The following is a 27348-nucleotide window of genomic DNA, read 5'->3' as shown; positions in this document are numbered from 1 at the left end:
CTATATTTTTAAAATAGGCCCCACACTAACAAAAATTAAAACATTACATATAAAAAATGGCGTGTTGACAAATTTTCAGACTTTACTAATATACTTGTTCTTAGAAGAGATATTTCAATAATTAAAATTTTAATTTGCTTAAAATATATGTAAAATAAATATTTCTCTCATCCATGACTTTTGTAGTCTAATTATTTTAACAGGGAATCACATGCTACATCTTATGACAACTATTTTCTGTTGAAACTATTTTTATTTTATTTTTCAAAAAAGCCATAGTTATTATGTTGTTAACTGGCTCATGACATCTGGATATGTTTGAGACTATGTGAAAGACATGAACTATGATATGAAAGTGTTATTTATTCTCTGATAATGTAATAGTACTTTTGTTTCTTCCTCTTTATGATGTTGACAATGCCAACGAGGATTTGAACCAACTAATTAAGTATCTTTACAAGAGTTCTTCAAACATTACAAGACCAGTAACATGTGATGCTAATAATTCAACCAAGAAAGATTACAAGACTTCTTTAGACATTTTTGGGTTAAATATGTTTTTGGTTCTTCAACTTTCAGTAAAAATTGGAATTAGTTTCTCTTCGAAACTTTTGACCAATTTAGTCTCTTATCTTTAAAATGCGTAGATTTAGTCATTTTAATAAAATTTTGTTAAGTTTATTTAACGTTGCAACCACTTTCTAAGTTAACATTGAAGTGAAAATATATCAAACCGTGTAAACAACTCAAATGCTATTATGAAACGTCAAATAATTTAACAAAATTTGGTTAAAAGGATTAAATTCACACATTTCTAAAATTGGACGATTAAATTAGGTCAAAGTTTTGACGAGAAACTAATTCTAGTTTTCACTAGAAGTTAAGGGACCAAAAACATATTTAACTCAACATTATTTATCAAGTATGATTTAGTCTCTTAATTTTTCTTCTTACATTGATCATCTTAACCCATCAAACATTGGTCACCACTTTTCTTGCACCATGGTTTTTTTAGTGATTATCACTTTGAAGCTGCTCTCTACATAACTTTCAACATATGATATCTAAATCATAAGTCAAATAAGAAGACACAACAAACATCAAGAAAATACCTTTTAAGTGCAAACACAACCAACAGTTGAATATCCAATAATTACTTCTCAAACTTCGCTGGCTGGTCACTACATGCATGCATATCACTAATGAAGCCATGATGGCATCATTATATATATAATCACAACATGCTTGGGCTAAACACACAACTCCACACCAGTTACCAGCTTATCCTTTTCATAAACCTCTTCTCAACCATCCATGAAAATCCCTCCAGAAAGTTTTGTTTTAGGAGTAGCACTTTGGGTGCTGTTGGTCTCAGAACCTTGTCTCACAGTGTTTGTAAGCATTGATTGTGGATCCTCACAATCTTCCACTGATGAAAACAACATAAGATGGATTGGAGATGATGACTACATTCAGCATGGTGAGTCTCATCAAGTCTATCTTGGTTCTAATCCATTGAGCACTCTGAGGGTGTTCACAGATAGAAAAAAGAATTGCTATTCCATCAGAGTTGGAAAAGGAGAGAAAATTCTTACAAGAGCAAGCTTTTACTATGGCAATTATGACGACAAATTCTCTCCACCAGTGTTTGATCTTCAGTTTGATGGCAACTACTGGGCCACTGTGAACAGCTCAAGTTACTATTATGTTGATTATGAAGCAATATATGTAGCAAAGGGAAACTTCACCAGCATATGTGTTGCTCAAACAAAGCCTAATCAGTTTCCTTTCATATCATCCCTTGAAGTACGTAGCTTGGACCCCACAATGTACAGTCACGTTGATCCCAATCATGCATTGATTTTGCAATGGAGATATGCTTTTGGTGGAAATCAAACTATAAGGTATGAGGAATTACAATACTGATACACACACCCTTAATGGTAGATTTATGAACTATGGTAAGTAGAAGTATATATTATGGTATTTAAACTCAAAGTTTGAATTTCCTCACTCTATATAGTACATAGAAGGATTTCCTTATTCTAACTACAGGGAGTTCTGAAACATTATTGTTGGGAATTCAAGTATGAGTTAGAATGAGAAAGTTGAACTTTGTATAAAGAAGAAGACCTATAAATTCATTATCTTAAGATTTTGAGTTAGGATGGTGTTAATGCCTTATGCAGGTTGGATTGTCTGGTGTTGTATCTTTTCAGTGAATTCTCCGTTGTAAGACCCATCACTCTTTCCCTTAAATAAATTTTGATGAATGGTAAACTTGAACTGTTGACTTGAAAGTTCTTTTTTCAGAGTTGAACTAACTCCAAAAGTTTTTATATAGCTTTAAGAAGAGTTTAATCTTCATATAGAGACTTTTAAATTGTAGACCGAGACCAATGCAATGTTAGTTGAGAGTTGTAATTACTATTTACAAAAGTTAACAAATACAGTATGATATTTGTAATTGAATAGTAGTATAAAAGCTCTTCACATTGGTGAATCAGATTAAATGACATTTGGGTGCATCACTTCATTTTATTTTATTGTGTAATACACTTTCCAGTAGAAAAATGTTTGCTATTGGATCTGGTGTTTGACATTGTTATTGTTGCATCAACTGGAATATGGTAGGTACCCATATGATGTTTTTGATCGAATATGGGCGCCATCATATGGTATAGGCCTTTCTGAAGTGAAAAGTGAGCCTTCAGGCATTGATACTAGTACAGCTGAAGATCATCCACCACAAGCTGCACTTGAAAATGCCATTATTTCCTCAAGCACCACACAATACATGCAGTTCATCAATAGGCTATCCACAAAGGAGCTTCCTATTTACATCACTGCTTACTTCTCAGAAGTGAATGAAAGTGCAGTTGGCAAAAGATCCATTCAGATGTACATAGACAACAAGCCCTTTTTAAGTCCAATAGTTCCTCCTTTTGGAAGTGTGAAAGAAGTGTTCATCACCAACATGACAGCTTCAGCAAAGACTTCATTTATTCTGCAGGCTTCAGAAACTTCCACCCTTCCTCCTGTTCTCAATGCTCTTGAAGTTTATACCTTAAGTGATGCATTAACAGCAGGAACTGATAGCAGAGATGGTAAGTGTGTTCTGGTGTTATAAAAATATGTACATATCTCTATAGGGAGCACATAATTTGATAACTCTATCATGAGAAATGAGAGTTATTGATACAAACCAAGTGGTTAAGATTAAACAAATGCACACTACTTTTTAAAATGATTCTGACCACTAACTTTTGTTTGATTACATACATGGTTGTTTGATACAAATTTACTAGAAGTTCTACAAGTTAGCATGAGTTATTTTAACTTGGTATTTTTTGTCTGTGTTTTCTTTTGTCAATTTAGTGGAAGGTTTGTTACAACTGCAGTTGGCATTTGAAGTGCTTGTGGAGTGGAGTGGTGACCCTTGTCTACCATATCCATATAACTGGGATTGGATACAATGCAACACTGATGTCAAACCTAGAGTAACTGCATTGTAAGTCGATAACCCTTCTTTCATACAGTGTTTAGATTTTTATTTTTTTTTTATCAAAACAATGTTTAGAAATTATACACAGCATAAATGCTAACTTTGTTGTATATATATGGTGGAAAAAAATAGGTATCTTACTGGTTATAATCTGCGAGGCACACTTCCTGATTTCAGTTCCATGAATGCACTTGAAATCATGTGAGACACAAAATCCAGAAAAAAATTTGTTGCATCTGTTACGTTGAAACATTAGCTTTCTATTCATTAGTTAAACTTCTCTATGAATTGCAGTTATTTGCAAAACAATACCATAGAAGGTCTCATTCCTGATTTCCTTGGTCTTCTCCCTAATCTCAAAACATTGTAAGTTTCATTGTTGAACACATTATGTTCCAACCAATGCATCAGTGCTTTGAACTCTATACATTGAAAGCAAATTTTTTTTCCAATTCATTGTGCAGGAATTTGTCTAACAACAGGTTCAATGGTTCCATACCCACATCTCTAAAGAATAAGAGTATTGAACTAGTGTAAGTCGATTTTTTTTATGCTTTCTTGATAGTGAGAATAAACATTAGAATGTAACTTCTTTATGGTTTTTCAAACAGCTTTTCTGCCATTTCAAATATGGTAGTGTGCATTTTCTGACTTCCATTTCCTAATTTCAGCACAACAAATAATTGCCTCTCGGGAATGTATTGTCAACCTCTAAGTGATTCTCCAAGTAAGGTTCTTCCATCACCACCACCACCACCATTAGGACTTCAATTTGTTTCAAGCGATGAACCTTTAGGAGGTGGAACTGAGAAGATTAATAACAATCTAAACATGGCATTCATAGTAGCTATGCAAACTCTGCTGTTACTAGTTAATACTGCTATGCACTTTTAGATCCATTCCCATGCATTGTTGGTATTAATATCTATTTTAGAAAAGTTCTAAATCAGTGTTTATTAGAAATTTGTTTTGAGTGTACTTTGTTTGTTATGAATATATTGTATCTTTTTGTCGTTACGAGTGAAGAAACAAGATTGTTAATTTTACATCTTTCAATGGTAGAATTATTAGGACTAGTGACAGAATAGTTATCAAGTGCAGAGCGAATGTTTATTTGGTTTATTTATAATTTAAGTTATATATATATATGTTTGATTAAAATTAAATCATGAGTGGGTTAACGAATTGGGTTCACGAGTCTAAAAATTAAAAGTCTTGACACAATATGTATGTAGGTTTTAATAGTTTTCTATGCTTATAAGTTTTTACACTATCATCCTATCGTAAACTTTCGTAGTCATAATTATCTTAATTTATAATTAGTGGATAGTATTAAGTTTTTTACGTCAGCAATACATTAAAACAAAGAATTAAATAATATAATATATTTTATGTTAGTCGTATAATATAAGTTTAACTTGAAATCGTTAAATAATATTTTTCATTCAATACTTTATTGCAATTAGAAAAAATAAATGATAGAGAATATCATGGTCAAGAACTTCAATCTTGAATTGTTGAATACAACATAAGAGAGATAATTTAAATACATTCCTATCTATAATTTACAAGTCTAAAATGCTTCAAAATATTGTTGATCATATTATTGTGAGATTACACATACACAAAATGTTTATTTGTTTTATTTTTGCTACAAGATATACAGAGAAATCTTACAAGAAAGCCATGGGTCCGAGGCTGTACTCATGTATGACTTTTAAGGTAACTGTTCTTCAAAGAACGAGGGTTAGAAGGTCCAGAATCACTTATAGGAACGCCATAGTTTATGAAGTTCATAATTTCATCTGCTTCATCCACAGTGACCATTTAACTGCTTCTAAAAAATTATCATTTCGTCGCAGTGCAGTGATAAGATTTGTGTAGGTTTTCTTGTCGGGTTCGATTCCATTTTTTCTCATTTCCTTGATCAAACCTACAGCCTCTTCAACCATTCCTGCAATCCCATAAGCCTTGATCAATGTGTTATAGCTGCACAAATCAGGTCTGAGTCCGCATTCTTTCAATTCTGCAAGCACGTTAGCTACTTCATCAATCCATCCTTGTTCTCCATAGATATTGATCATAGTGTTGTATGTGTAGTGGTCAGAGGCACAATTTGAGTCCTTCATCCTTTGCAGCACAGATCTAAATGTCTCCATTTGACCATTTTTCCCATAAGCATCAAGCATTGAATTGTATGCTTCAAGGGAAACTGAAAATCCATCAAATTCCATTTTCTGAACTGTCAATGACATGTTGTCGAAGTCTTTGTTTTTACCATATGCAGCTATGATTGTATTGTAAGTGATCACATCAACCAGGCCTTCTTTCTTAGCCATGAAGTACAGCCTTCGAACCTTCTTGAAAAGCTTGGCTTTCCCCAAGACATCAAGCATGACATTAAAGGTAATTGTGCTCGGCACAAATTCACGCTGTATCATCTCATCAAAAAGCCTAGAAAGCTCATCAACTGGCAGAGCCTGAGCACAGCAATTTATGACACAATTATATAGTTCCTGGTCAAAATCCTCTCGATTTTTCGAGATTTTGTAGTATAAATCAGACAATTTATCCACCATGTTACATCTTTGATAAATACGCAGCATGTCACATAACAAAAATTTGTCTGGAACAATATCTGATCGCTTCTGAACAGCATCCAAAACTGCGCAAGCATCATTCAAAGATCCAGCTTTGACATACATTCTTATAACAATGCTGAAAGCAATCATATCCAATACAACTCCCGAAGACTTCAACTTCAGATACAACACTTCTGCATCCTTGAAGAGGCCCATGACACTGTAAATGTCAATCATGGTGCACGCTATGTGCAAGTTTGGGTTGTCATCACATTTGGGCATTTGAGTGTATATCTTCACAGCATCGTCCAGGAAACCTGCCTCTTTGCCCGAGCAAATCAAAAGATGATAGAGGTTATCCTCATATCTAGGATCTCGCCACTTTTTGTCATTCAACACTTTCAAGGCATCATCCACCAGCCGATGCTTCACATAAGCCATGACCAGAGTGGAACAAGAACTCTGGTTGACCAGCACATGCTGATAAAACACACCTTTCAGCAGATGTGGCACCTTATGAACCTTTCCAGCACTCTCATACACATGAAGAAGAGTACCAATTATAGATGAATACTGGCATCCACACTCCACCATATCATCAAGAATCTCTACCACAGCTTCATCATCTCCATATTTAGCTTCCAGCTTAATCAATGTAAACAAGTTGGAGGAACTGGGCTTGAACCCCAACTCTTTGAGCTCCTTATAATATCTCGTGGCATACTCATAATTATCAGCTCTACCCCAACCCTCAATCATGGATCTGTAAGTAGTTTCATCCGGATCCAACTGTAGACTCTGTTGCATCCTCATGAACAACCTCTGTGCAGAATCCATTTCACCAGCCTTCCCATAACCAGTTATCATAGTATTGTAAGCAATGATATTAGCAGAAAACCCTGCCTTTTGCATTGCCTCCAACACTCTCTCAGCATCCTCCAATTTTCCTTGCTGGCTATAAGCATTCAACATCACCAACCAATTCTCCAAATTGGGCACCACCTCGTCCTTCCTCATCAACTCGATCACGCCTAGGGCCTTCTCGTACAACCTGAAACGCGTGTAAATTGTTATCATTGAAGAATACGCAGATTCACAAACAATTCCAAACCCTCTCATTTGGGAAAACGCAAATTCCGCCTCCTCCAGGTTCCATCCCTTCCGATAAAGACCCATGAGCATCCCAATGGTCGCCACATTGGGCGCCACGCCACAATCCAACATCATTCGGAACCACTTTGTCCCCAATTTCACCATGTTCCGTTTGCAGCATGCGTATATAACAGTGTTGAACACATTGAAGCTCAATTCGGAACCGAAACTCACCTTCATTTCAGAAATCAGCTTCTCCGCGCCTTCCCAATCTCCTCTTCTGCTCAACACCCGAAGCATTACACTGTAAGCGCCGGCGTTGCGTTCCAGCTTCCCGGTTTCCCTCATCTTCTCGAAAAACGACAGCGTTTTGGCGTCGTCCTCCGCGTTCTCTTCCAGCCGTTTCAGAATCGCGTTGCACTGCGCCGCGCTCAGTTCGGAAGAGAAGTCCACGTCAGCATCGGGTGAGAGCAGTTTCGGGTGGTCTCGACTTTGCTTCGGAGCTCGCTTCGAAACCCGAAGCTGAGGCTTGTAATTGAGCTTTGCTTCGGGGACCGAAACGCGCTTCTTGGCTTTGAACGCAGAGAAGCTAAGTTGGAACTGAAGGCCACCGGAGAAAGGTAGAATCTGACATGAAGGTAGCGGTTGTAACCGCTGCTGCTGGAAGCACTTCTTCATTTTGTTTTCATCTTTTCATGGAGAATGTTATGTAATCATGTGTTGTGTGGTGCGTGTAACAAAAAAAATATCATCCAAATAAATTATTTATCATAAGTTCAAAATATGATTTATATGTTAACAAATACTATTTATTGTAAATTTAAGTTAAATAAAATATTGAATTTTTCTAAACAAGTATTTTAAAAGTTGAAATAATTAATTATAAATATATTTTATTATCCTTTATATCTTTCAGCCTGATGTAAAGCCTCCACCTTATTTTGTTGTTGGAAGTATTAATAAAACGAACTAACAAAATAGTTAATTTAAATTATTTAAACTATAAAACTTTGGACTATATTAAAAAGTAAACTCTATTATCTTTTTACTTCAATTTTTAAAATCTGAATAATTAAAAGAATAGGCACTATACTTCTTAAAATATTATGAGTATTAGTAAAAATAAATCTAACTTGTAAACCTTGTCTATTGATTTTTTTTTTCTTTAAATATCCAAAATGTATCCTTGTTATTTATAATTACATTACACTACTATAGATAAAATGGCAAACTCCAACTAGAGTTTATCTTATTTTGTTTCCTTATTAGAAATTATTTTTCTATAAAAGATTGGTTCGTTATTAGTAAATAAATTTATGTGTACTTTTTAGTGGAAATAAATGAAGGAATAAAGTATTCTTGTCTCTTGTTTCCATATAAACTAAAATTAATATGATTAAATTAAGGTTTGAATATCTTAGTAGTGGACATTTAATCCACCTACATCTACTGAAATTTTAGAAAGTGGAAAATATGCTCTAAGAATTCTTTTTCATTGAAATATTTTGATCCACATGGATCCTGTTAACTGAAGTCTGGGAGAAGTTAATATGAATCCAGAATACATTTTTATAAACTGGGTCGATAACAATGAAGAATCTATGGCATGAGTTGCATAGGTAAATATGTAGAAACAGACACATTTTAAGGGTCTCAATCCCAAAACTCTTCCAAGGTTTTGTAAGGTCCATTTTCTGATACAAAGTTTATTCCAGAAAACAACCTAAGCTGGGGAATGTGCCTGAATTTCTGTGATTCTTCCTCACTCAGTTCCCAATCAAATAACTCAAGGTTCTCTTTCATTCTCTCCTTGTTGAAGCTTCTCACAATTGCACTTGCCCCTTCCTCGTATATCCATCTCAGAGCAATCTGCATCACCATGCATGTCATTGCCCCTTCACAAAACACTTTTAATTTGCTTCATTTTCAACCATCAACTATTTCTGGATTGGAATAAAATTGGCCACACAAACATACAAGAGGTTTTTGATAACTTTTTTTGTGAAAGACATTTTTCTATTCTGTTAACACCAAAACTCTCGAAAATAATTCAAGTATCAGTCGAAGTTTCACTTAAAGATGACAAAGTTATACCGGTATAAGATGAAAGACTATAAGTCCAATGCTTCAAGGTAATGAGTTAATGAGTAAAAACAACAATAACAAAACCATAACAACAATAACACAAAACTCAAAAGTGCGAAGGTTTTAAGTTAAAAGTGTTATCGATCCCTTATTTATCATGGTATCAGAGTCGGTTGTTAATAACTGCTTAGATCGTTATAAAATCAATAACAACAAAATACAACAATTACGATATAAGCTGACCAAGTTATACCAATAAATCCAATACCTCCAGATGTGATGAAAATAAAATGATCTCTTGGGTATTTTCTTTATCTAAATTTAGAACTTCATGGTAAAAAAAGTAGAGCTGTAACGTGGTGACAGTTTAAGTCTGAGATAGTAAGAGAACCTGAGCGATGGTCTTGTGTCTTGCACAAGCGATTTCCTTAAGGATTGGGCTCTCCATAACTGCATTTGTACCATAATCACTTTTGTAAGATCCCAGTGGTGACCATGCACTCACATGAATTCCTTTCTGTTTGCAAAATTCTCTGAGTTTAGCCTGTTGCCATGAGAGATTCATTTCCACCTAAAACCAATGGAAGGAAGGAATCACCAATCACCAACATCAACAAGTGTTTCATCACTGTTTGAATATAAATCTGCATGTAGTTGCTAAATCTTCATATACCTGATTGACAGCAGGAGGGATGGTTGCATTTTCCAAGAGCTGGTTCAGCTTTTTGATGCCAAAGTTGCTGACACCAATAGACTTTGCTAAGCCTAATCTGCAAGATTCTTCCATAGCTTCCCATATTCCTTTCATGTCAAAAGAGGGGATCACATTCTCCTTTAACATATCATTTTGACCTCTGGCTTCAGGTTTCAGCCTCACTGGAAAATGAATCAAATACAGATCTACATACTCCAACCCCAACTTCCTAAGCAGTTTCAGGGAAATTTACACAACATGCATAAAGAGAAACAAAACTGGTTAAGAGGATGATCATATAAGGTTTTGAAAAGTAGATTGTAACAATTAAAACAATAGTTTTCAGATGTAAAAATCAAATAGTAAAGTTTTTATAAGGTTTAATTAGTCATTTGGTCTCTGTTTTCGTTCAAAAATGTTAAGTCAGCTCTTTAGTTTGATTTTAGTTTCAATTTGTGAAAATTGATGCATTTCGGTCGTGTTTGTGAAACATTGATGCAATTTAGTCATTTTGCTTACATATCTTGAGATGGATTAAAGGTTTTCATCAAAAGTAAAGCGATTAATAAGAATGATTTATTTTGTTGGTGTAATTAACAATAATTCTAGTGTTAACATTGATGAAAAATCATTGACGCATTTTAAGAGATTTAACGTGCGTACCGCATTGCATCAATTTCTTACAAATCAAGACCACATTGTATCATTTTTCATAAAATCAGAACCAAATTGAGACCCAGACAACCAGAAGGATTAACTTGACATTTTTGAACGATAACAGAAAGCAAAATGACTGGTTAAACCTTTTTATATATATTGGAAGCAAGTGAGTAGACAAAGCTGCTGTGTACTTACTGCAGTGAGGTCCTGAGAGCTGGAAGAACAAGGTGAGGGTGAGCATCAGATGGCCATAGTTTTGAAGTGATGAATACTTCATCTCTGCTCTTTACAATGCCTAACTCCAAAGGCTTTTCCACGGCATTGCCCAGAGGCTCCTCACTTCCGTACACAGAGGCAGTATCAAAGTGTCTGTAGCCAACCTCAAAGGCATCAATAAGTATGGAGGTGAGAGTTTGATGTGGTGGAAGAGGAATTGATGCGGTTCCAAGGCCTATCAATGGCATCTTTTTCCCCGAGTTTAGTATCACTTCTGGGATTCTTTTTTCTTCCATATTTTCTGCTGGTTTTGATGAGTTTTGAAATGTTCTTATAGACCATATAAAAGTGATAAGTCAAAGGCTTTCGAAGAAAACTAGACTTATCACTATTAAATGTCAAACTGTGACGCATGAAGGAGTTTGTAACAAGTATTTTGTTGTGACAGTTGCATATAACCTTTACTAAATATGTGTTACAAAACCTTAAATAAACCTTAACATGTAACCAATTGGTAGGAGAAACTGGTTCCATGTTCTGTTTTGTTCCACAGTTTACAATTATGATGTGTTGAGTTTGAGACTTGAGTTGTGGCTATATTATGTCCATACGTTAGGCTGCCTATCTGAGAGGCAGGACCAGCACAAGATAAGAGAGGTTTGTCTGGCTATGTATTAAACAAATAAAAAGAATGCTACTCTCAAAAAGTTTTGTCTGACAAACTTTGATAACTTATTACTTTTGATAAAAAAAAATTAAAACTTTATTATTTTATTTTTGTAACTTTCATAAATAAAATAAAAAATTGTTTTATTTAGTAATTTTATCAATTTTGTCAATAAAATATTTCTTTTTCAATAAATTCTGCAGATTTATAAATTATATCCATGGGGATGTTCTTTCTTTGCTTTCCACAATGCATATATGCATTTAACAAAAGGATAAAATGGCAAGCTCCTACTAAAGTTTATCTTATTTTGTTTCCCTATTAGACATGAATTTCTATAAAAGATTGGTTATATATATATATATATATATATATATATATATATATATATATATATATATATATATATATATATATATATTAGTAATGATAAATTTATGTCCTTTTTAGTGAAAATAAATGAAGTAACAAGATCTTTTTGTCTCTTGTTTCAATATATACTAAATTTAAGATGATTAAATTAAGGTTTGAATATCTTGGTTGTCCTCTAACAATTGTAATTTATCGTTTCAATTCCTGTTATCTTTTGCTTTAGTTTCTTATAATATAAAATTTTAGTTGTCCCTGCAACGAGGTTTTGCCATTAAGCAATGACATGAATATGATTAAGAAGCTAAAATAATAAAAATATATATTGTAGAAACAAAATGATCGATTTTTTTTATAAAAATCAAAATATATATAAATACATGAAATGCGTGATTTACTTAGATTATTTAAAAAAGTTTAAATATGATTTTAGTCTATAAATCTTTACATGAAATTGGAATTTATTTCTTTTTTAAAATTTTAATATATTTTTATTTTTAAATTTTAAAAATTAATGAATATATTCATTTAAAGTCAATTACGTTAAATTTTGTTACATATAAGGTTAAAGAACAAATTTCAATCTCACAACAAAAATTAAGGAGTAAAACATATTTAATCTTTTAAAAAACGATGTTTATTATTTTATGTTATTTATACCCAAAGTATTTATTTTAAGTAATTTATATTTTTCTCAATTTCAATCTAGTTTCACACTAATTAAAAATACCAATGTAAATTAATTTTCTTTAATCTTCTTGATTTTATAGAATAAAAAAATTGTATATATCATAAACGAATTAATGTACCCATTTAAACATAAGAAACAATAAGCATATCTCTTAGCTTAATGTTTTTATGGATCTAATTGTTGATTAGCATAAGAGGTAATTCTTTTAGAGTAACAAATATTAGGAATCTAAATATGAGTTATAAGAAAGTGAAGTGAAATATAAAAAAAAGAAAGATCCACGAAAACTTTGAATTTTAAGATTTTACGTTGTGATATTAAATCTGGCAATTGATACCTTAGAGGTAATTAATCTCCTCCATCTATCTTAATAAAAATTCTTCAACAATAATATAAAAGTTTATAGTTTATCTTCATTTAAGGACATATAAAAGAATCAAGTTAAATGATTAAATTAATATAAATAAAGTAGTTTAAAGAAACAAAGATTTGTTTAATGAAATTTTAGAAAGTGAAATATGCGTAGGTTCAACTAAGAATACTTATTCATCGAAATATCGTGATCCACATGGATTTATTGAGTGAAGTCTTGGGGAAGTTAATATGAGTCCAGAATACATTTTTATAAAATCTTGTGTGTCTTTCCATTGTTAGGATAAATAGGTTCTTCGATGAACAACTTATTCACTTTTTCTTTTTCTTCATGTTATTCATGTTATCAACAATATAATTTACAATTTTTATCTGTTGCACTTTCAATAATTATAAACTATTAGTACATTAACTATCTAACGATTAATGATTAATACATTAATTATTCGACAGCTAATACATTAATCACCCAATTAACCACCCAACGACTATAAACGACTAGTATACTAATTAACAATAACTTTATTCTATCTAAGTTTACCCAACACAAGTTTACCTAACACCCTTTGGGTTGATAAGAATGAAGAATCCATGGCAAGAATTGCATAATAGGTAAAATATGTAGAGACAGACACATTTCAAGGCTCTCCATCCCAAAGCTCTTCCAAGGTTTTGTAAGGTCCATTTTCTGATACAAAGTTTATTCCAGAAAACATCCTAAGCTGGGGAATGTCCCTGAATTTCTGTGATTCTTCCTCGCTCAGTTCCCACTCAAATAGCTCAAGGTTCTCTTTCATTCTCTCCTTGTTGAAGCTTTTCACAATTGCAATTGCCCCTTCCTCGTATATCCATCTCAGTGCAATCTGCATCACCATGCATGCATATTATTGCCCCTTCACAAATTAAACACTTTTAATTTGCTTCATTTTCAACCATCAACTATTTCTGGAAGACATTTTTCTCATTGAGCAAGACTAAAATCGTCGAAAATAATCCAAATATAAGTTTAAGTTCCAAGTTGATGTCAATTTCTTATTGATCATAGGTATCTGAATCATGGTTAGTGACTACTTAGACTAAACTGTTATAATAACAACAACAAAAATACAATAATACCATAATCACAACAATAATGGTATAACTATGACAAAGTTATTCACCATAAAAGATGATCCATAAACCCAACCCAATGCCTCGAGTTCTGGTGAAAATAAAATGATCTCTTGATTATTTTCTTTATCTAAATTTAGAACTTCATGGTCACAAAAGTAGGTTGTAATGTGGTGACAGTTCAAGTCTGAGATAGCAAGAGAACCTGAGCGATGGTCTTCTGTCTTGCACAAGCGATTTCCTTAAGGATTGGGCTCTCCATAACTGCGTTTGTACCAAAAAAATTTTTGTAAGATCCCAGTGGTGACCATGCACTCACATGAATTCCTTTCTGTTTGCAAAATTCTCTGAGTTTAGCCTGTTGCCATGAGGGACTCATTTCCACCTAAGACCAATGGAAGGAAGGAATCACCAATCACCAACATCAACAAGTGTTTCATCACTGTTTGAATATAAATCTGCATGTAGTTGCTAAATCTTTATATACCTGATTGACAGCAGGAGGGATGGTTGCATTTTCCAAGAGCTGGTTCAGCTTTTTGATGCCAAAGTTGCTGACACCAACAGACTTTGCTAAGCCTAATCTGCAACACTCTTCCATAGCTTCCCATATTCCTTTCATGTCAAAGAAGGGGATCACATTCTCCTTTACTATATCAGCTGGCCCTTTGGCTTCAGGTTTCATACTCAGTGGCCAATGAATCAAAAACAGATCTACATACTCCAACCCCAACTTCCTAAGCAGTTTCAGGGAAATTTACATAACATGCAACAAGAGAACAAAACTAGATAATAAGAGGATAATCATATAAGGTTTAAAAAGTATATTTTGTAACAATCTAAACAATAGTTTTTGTTAAACAGTGAACTTTGCAACCACTTATAAATAAACTTGTTTTATCTCTAGTCGATGTGTAATCTACAAAACCGCTTGTAAGGTAAAGTTTATACTCACTTATAACTAAACTTGTCTTATATCTAGTCGATGTGTAATTGACACTTCAATATCGGTCTGATAGCAGGTGACACGATAGGCCCAACAAACAATAAATCTCCCGATAGGGGTGGCACAATAGGCAGAACAACAACAAATCTCGTTAAGATAGTTTCTAACTCATGACTTTGATAGTGATAGCATGTTAAAACGTGAACTGTAAGCCTAATTCAACCCTACAAAATTGTCTTGTAAGGTGAAGTTTGCACCCATTTATATACTATAAACTTGTCTTATCTCTAGTCGATGTGAGATCTTCGACCGTTTTCAGATGAAAAATATTAAAAGGTAAAGATTTTATGAATACTGGAAGGAACAAAATGAGTAGACAAAGCTGCTGTGTACTTACTGCAGTGAGGTCTTGAGAGCTGGAAGAACAAGGTGAGGGTGAGCATCAGATGGCCATAGTTTTGAAGTGATGAATACTTCATCTCTGTTCTTTACAAGGCCTAACTCCAAAGCCTTTTCCACAGCTTTGCCTAGAGGCTCCTCACTTCCATAAAAAGAAGCAGTATCAAAGTGTCTGTAGCCAACCTCAAAGGCATCAATAAGTATGGAGATGAGAGTTTCATGTGGTGTAGGAGGAATTGATGCGGTTCCAAGGCCTATCACTGGCATCTTTTTTCCTGAGTTTAGTATCACTTCTGGGATTTTTTTTGCTTCCATATTTTCTGTTGGGTTTGATGTGTGTTGAAATGTTCTTATATACCATAAAAAAGTGATAATTCAAAGTCTTTCGAAGAAAACTAGACTTATCAACTTGGGATGAACCGGTCCACATAAATACAAACACATGTAAACATCACGGCCATAAAATAACTTATTTTTTCCCCTAAAATCCTTTTTTTGTTGCTTGTACCCAACTTCATATCTTGTTTTTGTTGTTTCTTGATCGTCTAAATTCAAACCTTTAATTTTGTTCTTGTTTGAATTATCACTTTGATATGGTCTAATGACCATATAAAAGCATTATTGGCTGATTACATGTTTCTTTAGAAGAGGTTTGGCTGATTATATATTAAATAAAGTTGGACAAGGTTTGTAGAAATATTGCGAATTATTTCTTTTTTCAAAAATGCCAATTAACCAAAATCTATCCAAAACCATCTTAGTGTAATCACATTATGCTATCTGATTCACTACAGGATAAATTGTGGCTATTTCCAAGATTTTGGTGAGTTTTTTGGTACCATAATTGCAAATGCCAATAGACTTTGCTAGTCCCAACTTGTAACACTCTTCCATAGTTTTCCATGTTCCTTGGAAAAAAAGTTGGATTTTCAAGATCATGTCTCAACCTCACTGGCCAATGAATCAGATAAAGATCCACATACTCCATCCCCAGCTTTCTAAACAAACATTGTGTAGCAGATGAAGTATTTAAGCAACATTAGTGATAAAATTTTCAAGCAGTTTCATTAGTACTCTAGGTTATCTAGATAATAAAAGTTTTCTATCAAATGTTAAAATACTCTACTAAGATCATTAGTAACAAAGTGAGGAGATTAAGGTTACTTTAATGTGGTCTTGAGAGCTGGAACAATAACATCACAGTGTGCATCTGTGTTCCAAGGCTTTAAAAGCTTGTTTATTTGAAAGTTAAATGATTAAATAAACATAAATAAACTAGTTAAAAGAAATAAAGATTTGTAGCAGTGGACATTTAATCCACCTACATCTACTGAAATTTTAGAAAGTGAAAAATATGCTCTAAGAATTCTTTTTCTTTGAAATATTTTGATCCACATGGATCCTATTAACTGAAGTCTCGGAGAAGTTAATATGAATCCAGAATACATTTTTATAAACTGGGTCGACAACAATGAAGAATCTATGGCATGAGTTGCATAGGTAAATATGTATACACAGACACATTTTAAGGGTCTCCATCCCAAAACTCTTCCAAGCTCTTGTAAGGTCCATTTTCTGATACAAAGTTTATTCCAGAAAACATCCTAAGCTGGGGAATGTGCCTGAATTTCTGTGATTCTTCCTCACTCAGTTCCCAATCAAATAACTCAAGGTTCTCTTTCATTCTCTCCTTGTTGAAGCTTCTCACTATTGCACTTGCCCCTTCCTCGTATATCCATCTTAGAGCAATCTGCATCACCATGCATGTCATTGCCCCTCACAAAACTCTTGAAAATAATTCAAATGAGTCAAAATTCCACTTAAAAGTAACAAAGTTAAATACTATATAAGATGAAAGACTATAAACCCAATGCTTCAAGGTAATGGAATAATGAGTAAAAAAAATAACAGTAGTATAACCATAACAACAATAACACAAAACCTAAAGTCTTGAGGTTTTTGGTTAAAAATATTATCAATCCCTCATTGGTAGTATCAGACTCAATGATTAATGACTGCTTAGACTTCTAAAAAATCAACAACAATATCATAACTACAACAATTACGGTATAAGATGACAAAGTTATACCAATAAATCAAATATCTCCAGTTGTGATGAAAATATAATGATCTCATGGGTATTTTCTTTATCTAAATTTAGAACTTCATGGTCACAAAAGTAGAGCTGTAACGTGGTGACAGTTTAAGTCTGAGATAGTAAGAGAACCTGAGCGATGGTCTTCTGTCTTGCACAAGCGATTTCCTTAAGGATTGGGCTCTCCATAACTGCATTTGTACCATAATCACTTTTGTATGCTCCCAGTGGTGACCATGCACTCACATGGATTCCTTTCTGTTTGCAAAATTCTCTGAGTTTAGCCTGTTGCCATGAGAGATTCATTTCCACCTAAAACCAATGAAAGGAAGGAATCACCAATCACCAACATCAACAAGTGTTTCATCACTGTTTGAATATAAATCTGCATGTAGTTGCTAAATCTTCATACCTGATTGACAGCAGGAGGGATGGTTGCATTTTCCAAGAGTTGGTTGAGCTTTTTGATGCCAAAGTTGCTGACACCAATAGACTTTGCTAAGCCTAATCTGCAACATTCTTCCATAGCTTCCCATACTCCTTTCATGTCAAAAGAGGGGATCACATTCTCCTTTAATATATCATATGGCCCTTTGGCTTCAGGTTTCATCCTCACTGGAAAATGAATCAAATACAGATCTACATATTCCAACCCCAACTTCCTAAGCAGTTTCAGGGAAATTTACATAACATGCATAAAGAGAAACAAAACTGGATAAGAGGATGATCATATAAGGTTTTGAAAAGTATATTGGAACAATTAAAACAATAGTTTTCAGATGTAAAAGTCAAATAGTGAAGTTTGTATAAGGTTTAATTAGTCATTTGGTATCTGTTTTCGTTCAAAAATGTCAAGTCAGTTCTTTAGTTTCCTTTTAGTTTTAATTTGTGAAAATTGATGTAGTTTGGTCCTGATTTGTGAAACATTGATGCAGTTTAGTCATTTCGTTTAAATTTCTCGAAATGAATTAAAAAATTTTGATCAAATTTGAAGCTGTTAATAAGGATGATTTGTTTTGTTGGTATAATTATCATAATCCTAGTGTCAATATTGATGAAAAATCATTTATCCGTTTCAATAAATTTAACGTGATGAACTGAATTGCATCAATTTTTCACAAGTCAAGATCAAATTGTATCAATTTTCACAAATCGAAACTAAATTGAAACTGAAAAAAGCTGAAAGACCAATTTAACATTTTTGGACGAGAACACAAACCAAATGAGTAATTAAACCTTTTTATATATATCGTATCCAAGTGAGTAGACAAAGCTGCTGTGTACTTACTGCAGTGAGGTCTTGAGAGCTGGAAGAACAAGGTCAGGATGAGCATCAGATGGCCATAGTTTTGAAGTGATGAATACTTCATCTCTGCTCTTTACAATGCCTAACTCCAAAGCCTTTTCCACAGCTTTTCCCAGAGGCTCCTCACTGCCGTACATAGAAGCAGTATCAAAGTGTCTGTAGCCAACCTCAAAAGCATCAATAAGTATGGAGGTGAAAGTTTCATGTGGTGGAAGAGGAATTGATGCGGTTCCAAGGCCTATCAATGGCATCTTTTTCCCTGAGTTTAGTATCACTTCTGGGATTCTTTTTTCTTCCATATTTTCTGCTGGTTTTGATGTGTTTTGAAATGTTCTATAGACCATATAAAAGTGATAAGTCAAAGGCTTTCGAAGAAAATAAGACTTATCAACTTTGGATGAACCGGTCCACATAAATACAAACACATGTAAATATCACGGCCATAAATTAACTTATTTTTTCCCCTAAAATCTTTGTTTTGTTGCTTGTACCCAACTTCATTTCTTGTTTTTGTTGTTTCTTGTATCAGTTGTATGTAAGCTTTACTAAATACGTGTCACAAAACTTTAAGAAAACCTCAACATATAACAAATTGGTTGGAGAAATTGGTGATAAGGTTATGCTGCAGATTGCAGGCCTACCAAGTTGACTTTGAGACTTGAGTTGTTGTTGTTGCTATATTATGTCCATACGTCAGGCTGCATTACTGAGAGCTTGGACCAGCACAAGATAATATTATTGTATCATTGAGTTTCATTTGTCCTCTAATGACCAAAGCATGATTGAGATTGCAAGTTTCTTCAGAAGGGGTTTGGCTGATTATATATTAAATAAAAAGGTTTGTAGAAATATTGTGAATTATTATTTTATTTTTTCAAAAATGCCAATTAACCAAAATCTATCCAAAACCATCTTAGTGTAATCACATTATGCCACCTGATTCACTGCAGGATAAATTGTGGCTATTTCCAAGATTTTGGTGTGTTTTTTGGTACCATAATTGCAAATCCCAATGGACTTTGCTAATCCCAACTTGTATCACTCTTCTATAGCTTTCCATGTTCCTTCTATATCAAAGGGCAGCAAATCTTCCTTGGAAAAAAAGTTGGATTTTCAGGATCATGTCTCAACCCCACTGGCCAATGAATCAGATAAAGATCCACATACTCCATCCCCAGCTTTCTAAACAAACATTGTGTAGCAGATGAAGTATTTAAGCAACATTAATAGTCAGAAAAGTGATAAAACTTTCAAGCAGTTTCATTAGTACTCCAGGTTATCTAGATAATAGAAGTTTTCTATCAAATGTTAAAACACTCTACTAAGATCATTAGTAACAAAGTGAGGAGATTAAGGTTACTTCAATGTGGTCTTGAGAGCTGGGACAATAAGATCACAGTGTGCATCTGTGTTCCAAGGTTTTGAAGTGATGAAAACTTCATCTATGGCTTTTGCAATAGCTACACCAATGGTTTCCTCTGTTCCATACACAGAGGCAGTGTCAAAATGGCGATAACCAACCTCAATGGCATCAACAAAGATAGAAGCAAGGGCCTCATTTGATGGAACATTCTCAACTGAAGTTCCCTTGCCTATAACTGGCATTTTGTTATTACACGTACCTTAAAAAACATTATCTTACAACCGTTTGGAGAAAGCAGCTACCACGTAGAGAGAATGATGAAAATGATGGCAACGGTTGAGAAACGTGTGGTTATTAGAATATTACTGCATACTAAATTCATGCCTATTTAGTTCTCAACACTGATAAATTAAAATTATGCTAATGAGAATTAAACTGTTATTTAAAAGCTTGTTTATTTGAAAGGAAAGGTCTTAGAACAAGCGAAACACAGTGTTTTCCACTTGGAAACAGTGGATGAGAAAGCAGAAACAGCATTGATGAGATTGATGTGCATTCATTCCCAAAGATCTTCGAGAGTTTTGAAAGGGCCAAACTCAGAGACAAAACGTTCACCTTTGAAACCCCTGTGCTGTGGAATTTGTTTAATCTTCTCTGAATCACTCTCACTCAGCTCCCAATCGAAAATCTCAAGATTTTGCCTCATTCTCTCACTGTTGAAGCTCTTCACTATTGGAGTTGCACCTTCCTCTATAATCCACCTCAGTGCAACCTGCAATTGCACACACTAACCACTAAGTTTCACATCACATAATCCATGTATATTGTCTATCATGTTTTATGTTTAACTCACCTGTGCCACACTCTTGCCTGATTTCAATGCAATGTCCTTCAGAATAGGACTGTCCACAACAGCAAGGGAACCCCACACAGCCCCATTGGCTCCCAGAGGAGACCATGCACTCACATGTATTCCTTTCTCTTTGCAGAATTTTCTCAGGTTTTCCTGTTGCCATGCTGCGTTCATCTCCACCTGCAGAGGATGCATTTTTACAAACACATAAGCTAAATTTCATACACAAACTAGTTCCTTTGGCAACAATTCAAAACATTGTACACTGCTATTGAAGAAGGATGTGATTTCAACTGAAAGGTCTAAGAACAAAATGGATTGTGAAGGTTTCATTTATGCAGTTGATAACATGAGAGTACCTGGACAAGAGCAGGAGTAATAATCGCATTCTGGACAAGTTGTGAAAGCTTTTTGACCCCAAAATTGCTTACACCAATGGATTTGGCCAAACCCAATTTAGAGCATTGTTCCATGTCTTCCCATGTTCCTTTCATGTCCAAAGGAAGAATGTCTTCTTTGCCATACTTGGTTCCTTTAGCTCCTTGTCTCAGTCTCACTGGAAAATGGATTAGGTAAAGATCCACATACTCTAGACCCAACCTCCTATAAAAAATGTAACATTCAAATCATTGCACTTTTAGTCTTTGGATGAATCTTGCATAAATCACATCATCAGAACTCATAAGAAGTCAAAACATTTGAACTTTTAGAATAAGATCAATCAAACCACTAGAACACAGCAGTGTGACACGCAAAAATGAAAAAATAGAAGACTTACAAGTTCATATCTTTCATCTCAGACTTACAAAAATTAGGTTGAATGCAATTACACTAAACTAACAAGTTCAGAGATAGTAAAATGATGACAGAAACTGAATTGAAAAATACAAATAAAGTAAAAGAAGAAGTTCAATTGAACACAATCTAACTTGTATTGAAGCAAAATCTGAAACAGCAGTAGCATTACAAGTTGTGGAGAAATCTGACTTGAACTAAACTAAGACTAAAAGAAGTTTCTGAATTCTAAACTAAATTATCTAAGACTAATATTATAAACTTTTATTCTTTGATTAAATTGAAATTTTTCTCAATAAGCTTTAGAATTTGGATTTGAGAGGATACGAAAAGGTAAAAAGAATCAAAACTATTCCTCATTTATATACGTTGTTATCACAATACTAATATATATAAGAGATTCTTATATTTCTTACCAAGAACTGAATCTATTGAGTGTTAAGTAAAATCTATATATCAAGACATTTATGAATTATCCAATAACAAGTGATTTGAAGAACCAGTAACCATCCTTAAATAATATTTGATGTCAATAATTTTAATTTGGATAATAAAATGTTAGTTGAGGATTATTTACTAACTTGTATTAGTTACTATAATTATATCATTACTTCACACTATATTCTTATCTTATGTGATTTGGACAGAAAATATTATAATTTTTAAAAAATTTAATTATATTAAATTTAAATACTTAAATTGTAAAATATTTTTTTAATATTTTATTTAAACAAAAATAATATAACTTTATTATATATGTTTTATGTGCTAAAGTATCATATGCAATAATAATTATTATTTATTACTAGCGTGTTTATTTTTTTATGATAACAAAAATAATATAATTATTATTATTATAATTATGAAATTAAATATAAATAAATTATTATAGATAAATTTTATTTATTTTATAGATACACTACTAAAAAACCTCATATTTCATGTCAATTTTGTTTTGAAATTTTTTTTGTAAGAAATATTTATAGATTTTATTATGAAAAAAATTTGCAGGAAATTGCTGTCAATTTTTTTAAAAAATATTTTGTATAAAAAAATTTTTACAACAAATTTTGTAAGAAATATTTACGAATTATATAATTTTATAGGAAATAATTATCCACGAAGAAATATATGTCATTTAAGATTCTTAGAAAAAATAACAAGAAAAAGTTTTATCTTACAAATTTGTTTAACAAATTTGCAAGAAAAATCTCGTATAATATATAATATGAAAATTTTTATTAGTAATAGTTTTATAATTTAAAAAATGTTAAATTTAGAAAAATGACTGTTAAAAAAAGTAGTTAAATTTAAAGAAACAATAAAATTGTTAAATAACTATTTTAATGTTAAAAAAAAATTAAAAGTAAATTTGAAAAACAAATGTAGTATATATATATATATATATATATATATATATATATATATATATATATATATATATATATATATATATATATATATATATATATATATTCAAATAGTGCCAGTGAAATGACTGAAAATATACTCATACCACAAATAAATACAACATTTTTTACTAAATGACACTACTAACTTTGATAAAATGTAATTTCAAATAAAATACTAACATAAATTTATTTTATTTAAGAAGAAAAATAAAATAAATTAATAAAATTTAGCAATTTATAAAAAAGTTATAATTTGAAATAAATTAATAATAAATTTAAATTTAAATTTTGATAAAAGAATTAATTGACATCTAAAAAAACAATCTTGGTGACATTAATCAATAGTACTCTAATAACATCAATTGACCTTAAACATAACTTTATCAAATTCTTTATAAAAATGAATTATATCCTAAGCTATTGAAAGACCTCAACTTTTCTTTAGATTATGGAATGAAACTAAAGAGAAAGAAGGAAAAAAGAAATGACAATAGAAAGTAAAGTTATTTAGATAAAAAAAAAGAAAATGATAAAAAATGAAATTATTTAAATTAAAAACGTGAAAAAATATATAAGAAGAACAAATAAGAAGTTTGTAAATGATTTCATCACAATGAAAGTAAAAAGATATGTTTTAATGATACAAAACAATCAAATTATTTTTTATTAAAAAAGAATAAACACTCAAACCTTATGTGAACTTAAAAAGTTTGTTGCATTCCGACGGAATAACTTCTTACAAATTATACAAGTTTGCAAACAATTTTTAAGTAATTCTCTTAAAAGTATAAACTAAATTTAAAACTAAATTAAGAAGAAAAAAAAAGTGACCGTAAAATCTTTGTTGTGTCGAAGGACAAAGGAAGAAAAGACATAATAAAAGATTGAACACGGATGTATATGTTCATAACTGTGCATGATTTATTACCTATGAACACGGATGGAAAAGACATAATAAAAGATCGAAGATGTGTAACCTAAATCTCACAATTTTTTTTATAATATAAAAAAAATATAATAATATTTCAATCTTATAAAAAAAATTATATATAAAAAAAGATATAAAAAATATTAGAAATAAAAATGTATACAGCTTTGTTATACATAAATGAAATAGTGTAGGTCTGAAGAAAATTATAAAGTAATCTAGCAATCAGTATCAACAAACTCAAGTAATAAGAAAAGTAAAAAGAAAATTTAGCAATCTTATAAAAAGGATAACAAAATTACTGTAATGAACGGTGGAGTGCAGGGAGCACAAGGCCAGAATGAGCTTCAGTGCACCACAATTTAGTAGTGACAAAGATCTCACTGCGACTCTTGATGAGACCTTGATCCAGTGCTTGCGCTATTGCTTCGCCAAGAGGCTCTTCGGAACCGTAATAAGCTGCAGTGTCAAAATGTCTGTAGCCAACTTTTATGGCTTCCATGAATGCAGGAATGAGCACATGCGGTGGCGGTAATGGCACTGTTCCTGTGCCAAAACCCAACATCGGCATCTTCTGTCCTGAGTTCAGCACCACCTCTGGTATTGTTTTTTCCTCCTCCATTGCTCCTGTGAATTGGAATTGAAGAAAATAGTTTCAGAAGTTAATTGAACTATATTGTTGGTGCCATATTCTTATAACTTATAATAATACCCTCTCTAAACCTACACATAAATGGAGTGGTCCACTTTCAAACATCCAAACATAATATAGACAATAAATGGTCCAATATTATATATATTATTTATTTATAGATTTAATTAATGTAACAAATCTAAATTTTAATATTTGATATTTTTTGTTTGTTTTAAGCTTATTTTCGTTTTCCATTACTTTTCTCGAAATTTTTTTCGATAAAGTATACATGTATTATTTTTTATTATTTTGTTTGAGAGCTTCTCCAAGGTACACAAATATCACTTTTCATCATTTTTTTTTAGAATTTTTTCAATAAAATATAAAAGTGTCACTTCTCATCACTCTCCTTAAGAATCTCGATGAAGTTTCTTCACCACCTTTCGTCGAGTCATCACACACAAATATACATCTAGGTTTCCAAACAAGCACATATTAACATGTCATTGCAATCCTACAAAATAAAATTTACTCCACATTTACAATCATATAAAATAATACATTACATAAAACATTGTTGAACTGATAACCAATGCACCTAATCTAAACCCGTTGTATGAATACACCAACATAAAACTACTCCCATATCATATAATTAAACTCTGAATTTATTTCATTCAATTCTTACTATCACTCATCAATTTTCTCAATTGATTCAACTATAGTTATCTTAACATAAACTTAACTCATCTTTCTTGTAACCTTAAAAAATTCATTTCACTACATAAAAAAAAAAACTAATGAATCACTCTTCAAATTTAATCACACTTTCATTTACACAAATTCACTAATTATAATCCTTATTAATCCTAAATTATTATATATTTGTATATTTATCATTTTATATGCAACTAAAGCTTAACTATAAAAATATATATTACAACATAAAAAAATTATATTTTATAATTCTTCTTCACAATGTCATAACATTAACTATGAAGAACTTCAATTGGTAAAGATGAAAGCAGCCTTGAAATAAGCAAATGGCTCAAAACATTGTTGACTTTCTCAACTTTTAATATATTTCAGTCAACAGTTAAGACATTGATGTTTTATTAATCCAAGAGCTCATAATGTGGTCTCACATTGCAGTGATATACAGGTGTTCTGTCCAATTTCAACAGAACAATTAATAAGCATATTAAAACTGTAAACGAATTATTTAAAATATTAAGAGTAATATCTTAAAAAATAAAAATTAGAAAGTTTTAGAGATCAGTGAATGTTTCGAACTGAATAGTTGTTTATAATTTTTTTAACTTAAATTAGAGTAGAAAAAATTTAATTTGTATTTTATTTTGAAAATTTTAAAATTATTAAACTTTGGTATCAAGTAGTTTTTTAAGTTTAAGACAAGCTGTAACATGTAGATAAATAAGATATGTTCGTGTTAAAAAATAAACATTATACTTTTAATCATCATTTCAACAATACTTCTATAGAAATTATCATTTTTATAATTAAGAAAAAGTTATTTCAAGAAACTCTTAGAGTTTTTTCCTAGTAAATAATGTTTCTCTTTGATCTTTGCATAATCTTATGAACATTTTTGTACAAAAATTTAATCTAAAATCCTCAACCTACAAAAGGATTCTCTGCTTCAATAACTATACATTACTATAATTCTCTGTTCTTAATTGAAAATATGCTAGAGTAGGCTTCTAATTGAAATCAAATGAATAAATTATAAAATATATAATTAACGATTTAGTTCAATATTCATACAAATATTTTATAATTTTTTACTTTGAATTAAACATATGTAATGAAGATGAATTATAAATACTAATACTTCATTTATTATAATAAAATGATATAACAACTGTTCTGATTTTTTTTTCATCTACTTTTCATTATGATGATAGGAAAGATGATAAGCCTCCCAATTTGAAAATGCAAACAGGCTAAGAGTGGGAAAATAAACTTTTCTGAGAAAAACAAGAAGAATATATATAACATATTTGTTATGTCTTAATTAGTACGGTATAATAATATCCTACTTTTTATTATAATTTTATTAAATAATTAAAACTAATATTACTAATCAATAAATTATTAATATAAATAAAAGTAATTTTTCCATTATTTTTTTATCAAATTAATTTTTCTATTTATTTTCTTCCCCTTCTTTAAGTCATATTTCCCTTTTTTACCGAAGCATATAGAAGTACAACAGGAATATCAGGAAATCAGAGAATCTGCAAAGAATTATATATGATTTTACTATCTGCATATTTTAAAGACCGATTTAAATGTTGATGTTCTGTCCGAGAATGGGAGAATGGGAGGGACCAATTCCAACATTGTTTGTATGGTGTTCAGATTGAGGGCACCAAAAATTATTAATTAATGTAAATGCCTTGAAATTGTCAAATGGTTTTAAATACCTAGGGATGCGGTGAAATTACGTGTGATGTATTTATTGAAACATATATTTGAAAGAGATCGAGCATATCGAAAGAAGGAAGAAAGAAAGTTGTTTGTTGTTAGGGATATTAATAAAATTTGTATCAA

General features: G+C 31.7%; 6 protein-coding genes and 1 pseudogene across 7 annotated transcripts; 1 reads left to right on the top strand and 6 right to left on the bottom strand.

Annotated features, from left to right (window-relative positions):
* The first annotated feature begins 1275 nt into the window (after window positions 1-1275).
* LOC114182624 (uncharacterized protein At1g24485-like) lies at window positions 1276-4594 on the top strand. The gene is made up of 7 exons (XM_028069526.2): window positions 1276-1904; window positions 2635-3107; window positions 3379-3511; window positions 3638-3706; window positions 3800-3871; window positions 3970-4038; window positions 4177-4594. The coding sequence occupies exons 1-7, from the start codon at window positions 1315-1317 to the stop codon at window positions 4397-4399; spliced, it is 1629 nt and encodes a 542-aa protein (XP_027925327.1). The 5' UTR covers window positions 1276-1314; the 3' UTR covers window positions 4400-4594.
* A 490-nt stretch (window positions 4595-5084) lies between these two features.
* On the bottom strand, window positions 5085-7927 carry LOC114182383 (Tetratricopeptide repeat (TPR)-like superfamily protein). Its single transcript, XM_028069257.2, has one exon. The coding sequence runs from the start codon at window positions 7855-7857 to the stop codon at window positions 5299-5301; it is 2559 nt and encodes an 852-aa protein (XP_027925058.1). The 5' UTR covers window positions 7858-7927; the 3' UTR covers window positions 5085-5298.
* A 726-nt stretch (window positions 7928-8653) lies between these two features.
* Window positions 8654-11346, bottom strand: LOC114181937 (methylecgonone reductase-like). Its single transcript, XM_028068622.2, has 4 exons — window positions 10814-11346; window positions 9938-10187; window positions 9656-9835; window positions 8654-9048 (listed from the first exon to the last, which is right to left on the bottom strand). The coding sequence occupies exons 1-4, from the start codon at window positions 11128-11130 to the stop codon at window positions 8833-8835; spliced, it is 963 nt and encodes a 320-aa protein (XP_027924423.1). The 5' UTR covers window positions 11131-11346; the 3' UTR covers window positions 8654-8832.
* Window positions 11347-13350: 2004 nt separating this feature from the next.
* LOC114181936 (methylecgonone reductase-like) lies at window positions 13351-15733 on the bottom strand. Its single transcript, XM_028068621.2, has 4 exons — window positions 15387-15733; window positions 14531-14780; window positions 14249-14428; window positions 13351-13796 (listed from the first exon to the last, which is right to left on the bottom strand). Exons 1-4 carry the CDS (start codon window positions 15701-15703, stop codon window positions 13572-13574), a joined length of 972 nt encoding a protein of 323 aa, XP_027924422.1. The 5' UTR covers window positions 15704-15733; the 3' UTR covers window positions 13351-13571.
* A 1001-nt stretch (window positions 15734-16734) lies between these two features.
* On the bottom strand, window positions 16735-19149 carry LOC146886652 (methylecgonone reductase-like). Of its 2 annotated transcripts, none has more exons than XM_085672732.1 (4): window positions 18772-19149; window positions 17896-18145; window positions 17616-17795; window positions 16735-17175 (listed from the first exon to the last, which is right to left on the bottom strand). In XM_085672732.1, the coding sequence occupies exons 1-4, from the start codon at window positions 19131-19133 to the stop codon at window positions 17056-17058; spliced, it is 912 nt and encodes a 303-aa protein (XP_085528858.1). In that variant the 5' UTR covers window positions 19134-19149; the 3' UTR covers window positions 16735-17055. The 2 variants fall into 2 exon arrangements, with proteins under 2 accessions (XP_085528858.1, XP_027924421.1); XM_028068620.2 differs by having other exon boundaries at window positions 16735-17138; window positions 18772-19145.
* Window positions 19150-19716: 567 nt separating this feature from the next.
* Window positions 19717-20534, bottom strand: LOC114182035 (rhazimal reductase 2 pseudogene; annotated as a pseudogene).
* LOC114181938 (methylecgonone reductase-like) lies at window positions 20511-24811 on the bottom strand. Its single transcript, XM_028068623.2, has 4 exons — window positions 24443-24811; window positions 21365-21608; window positions 21006-21185; window positions 20511-20924 (listed from the first exon to the last, which is right to left on the bottom strand). The coding sequence occupies exons 1-4, from the start codon at window positions 24760-24762 to the stop codon at window positions 20709-20711; spliced, it is 960 nt and encodes a 319-aa protein (XP_027924424.1). The 5' UTR covers window positions 24763-24811; the 3' UTR covers window positions 20511-20708.
* Window positions 24812-27348: the final 2537 nt, after the last annotated feature.

Source organism: Vigna unguiculata, chromosome 4 (assembly GCF_037176805.1).
Source record: "Vigna unguiculata cultivar grain cowpea cultivar isolate G323 ecotype 2 chromosome 4, ASM3717680v1, whole genome shotgun sequence".
Lineage (NCBI taxonomy): Eukaryota > Viridiplantae > Streptophyta > Magnoliopsida > Fabales > Fabaceae > Vigna > Vigna unguiculata.
Note: the sequence above shows the minus strand (reverse complement) of the source record. Positions and strands in the feature narration are given on the sequence as shown.

Excerpts from the sequence above, each read along its gene's own strand:
- LOC114181938 (XM_028068623.2), bottom strand. The coding sequence starts at position 24,762 with ATGGAGGAGGAAAAAACAATACCAGAGGTGGTGCTGAACTCAGGACAG. Across the intron at positions 21,609-24,442 it reads GCACTCCACCGTTCATTACA|GAGGTTGGGTCTAGAGTATG; the intron begins GTAATTTTGTTA and ends CATTTTTTATAG. Across the intron at positions 20,925-21,005 it reads CAGGCAAGAGTGTGGCACAG|GTTGCACTGAGGTGGATTAT; the intron begins GTGAGTTAAACA and ends GTGCAATTGCAG.
- LOC114182624 (XM_028069526.2), top strand. The coding sequence starts at position 1,315 with ATGAAAATCCCTCCAGAAAGTTTTGTTTTAGGAGTAGCACTTTGGGTG. Across the intron at positions 3,108-3,378 it reads AGGAACTGATAGCAGAGATG|TGGAAGGTTTGTTACAACTG; the intron begins GTAAGTGTGTTC and ends TTGTCAATTTAG. Across the intron at positions 3,872-3,969 it reads CTCCCTAATCTCAAAACATT|GAATTTGTCTAACAACAGGT; the intron begins GTAAGTTTCATT and ends TTCATTGTGCAG.
- LOC114181936 (XM_028068621.2), bottom strand. The coding sequence starts at position 15,703 with ATGGAAGCAAAAAAAATCCCAGAAGTGATACTAAACTCAGGAAAAAAG. Across the intron at positions 14,429-14,530 it reads TCCCTCCTGCTGTCAATCAG|GTGGAAATGAGTCCCTCATG; the intron begins GTATATAAAGAT and ends CATTGGTCTTAG. Across the intron at positions 13,797-14,248 it reads GACAGAAGACCATCGCTCAG|ATTGCACTGAGATGGATATA; the intron begins GTTCTCTTGCTA and ends ATGGTGATGCAG.
- LOC146886652 (XM_028068620.2), bottom strand. The coding sequence starts at position 19,133 with ATGGTCTATAGAACATTTCAAAACACATCAAAACCAGCAGAAAATATG. Across the intron at positions 18,146-18,771 it reads GCTCTCAAGACCTCACTGCA|GAAGTTGGGGTTGGAATATG; the intron begins GTAAGTACACAG and ends GAAACTGCTTAG. Across the intron at positions 17,139-17,615 it reads GACAGAAGACCATCGCTCAG|ATTGCTCTAAGATGGATATA; the intron begins GTTCTCTTACTA and ends ATGGTGATGCAG.
- LOC114182383 (XM_028069257.2), bottom strand. The coding sequence starts at position 7,857 with ATGAAGAAGTGCTTCCAGCAGCAGCGGTTACAACCGCTACCTTCATGT.
- LOC114181937 (XM_028068622.2), bottom strand. The coding sequence starts at position 11,130 with ATGGAAGAAAAAAGAATCCCAGAAGTGATACTAAACTCGGGGAAAAAG. Across the intron at positions 10,188-10,813 it reads GCTCTCAGGACCTCACTGCA|GAAGTTGGGGTTGGAGTATG; the intron begins GTAAGTACACAG and ends GAAACTGCTTAG. Across the intron at positions 9,836-9,937 it reads TCCCTCCTGCTGTCAATCAG|GTGGAAATGAATCTCTCATG; the intron begins GTATATGAAGAT and ends CATTGGTTTTAG.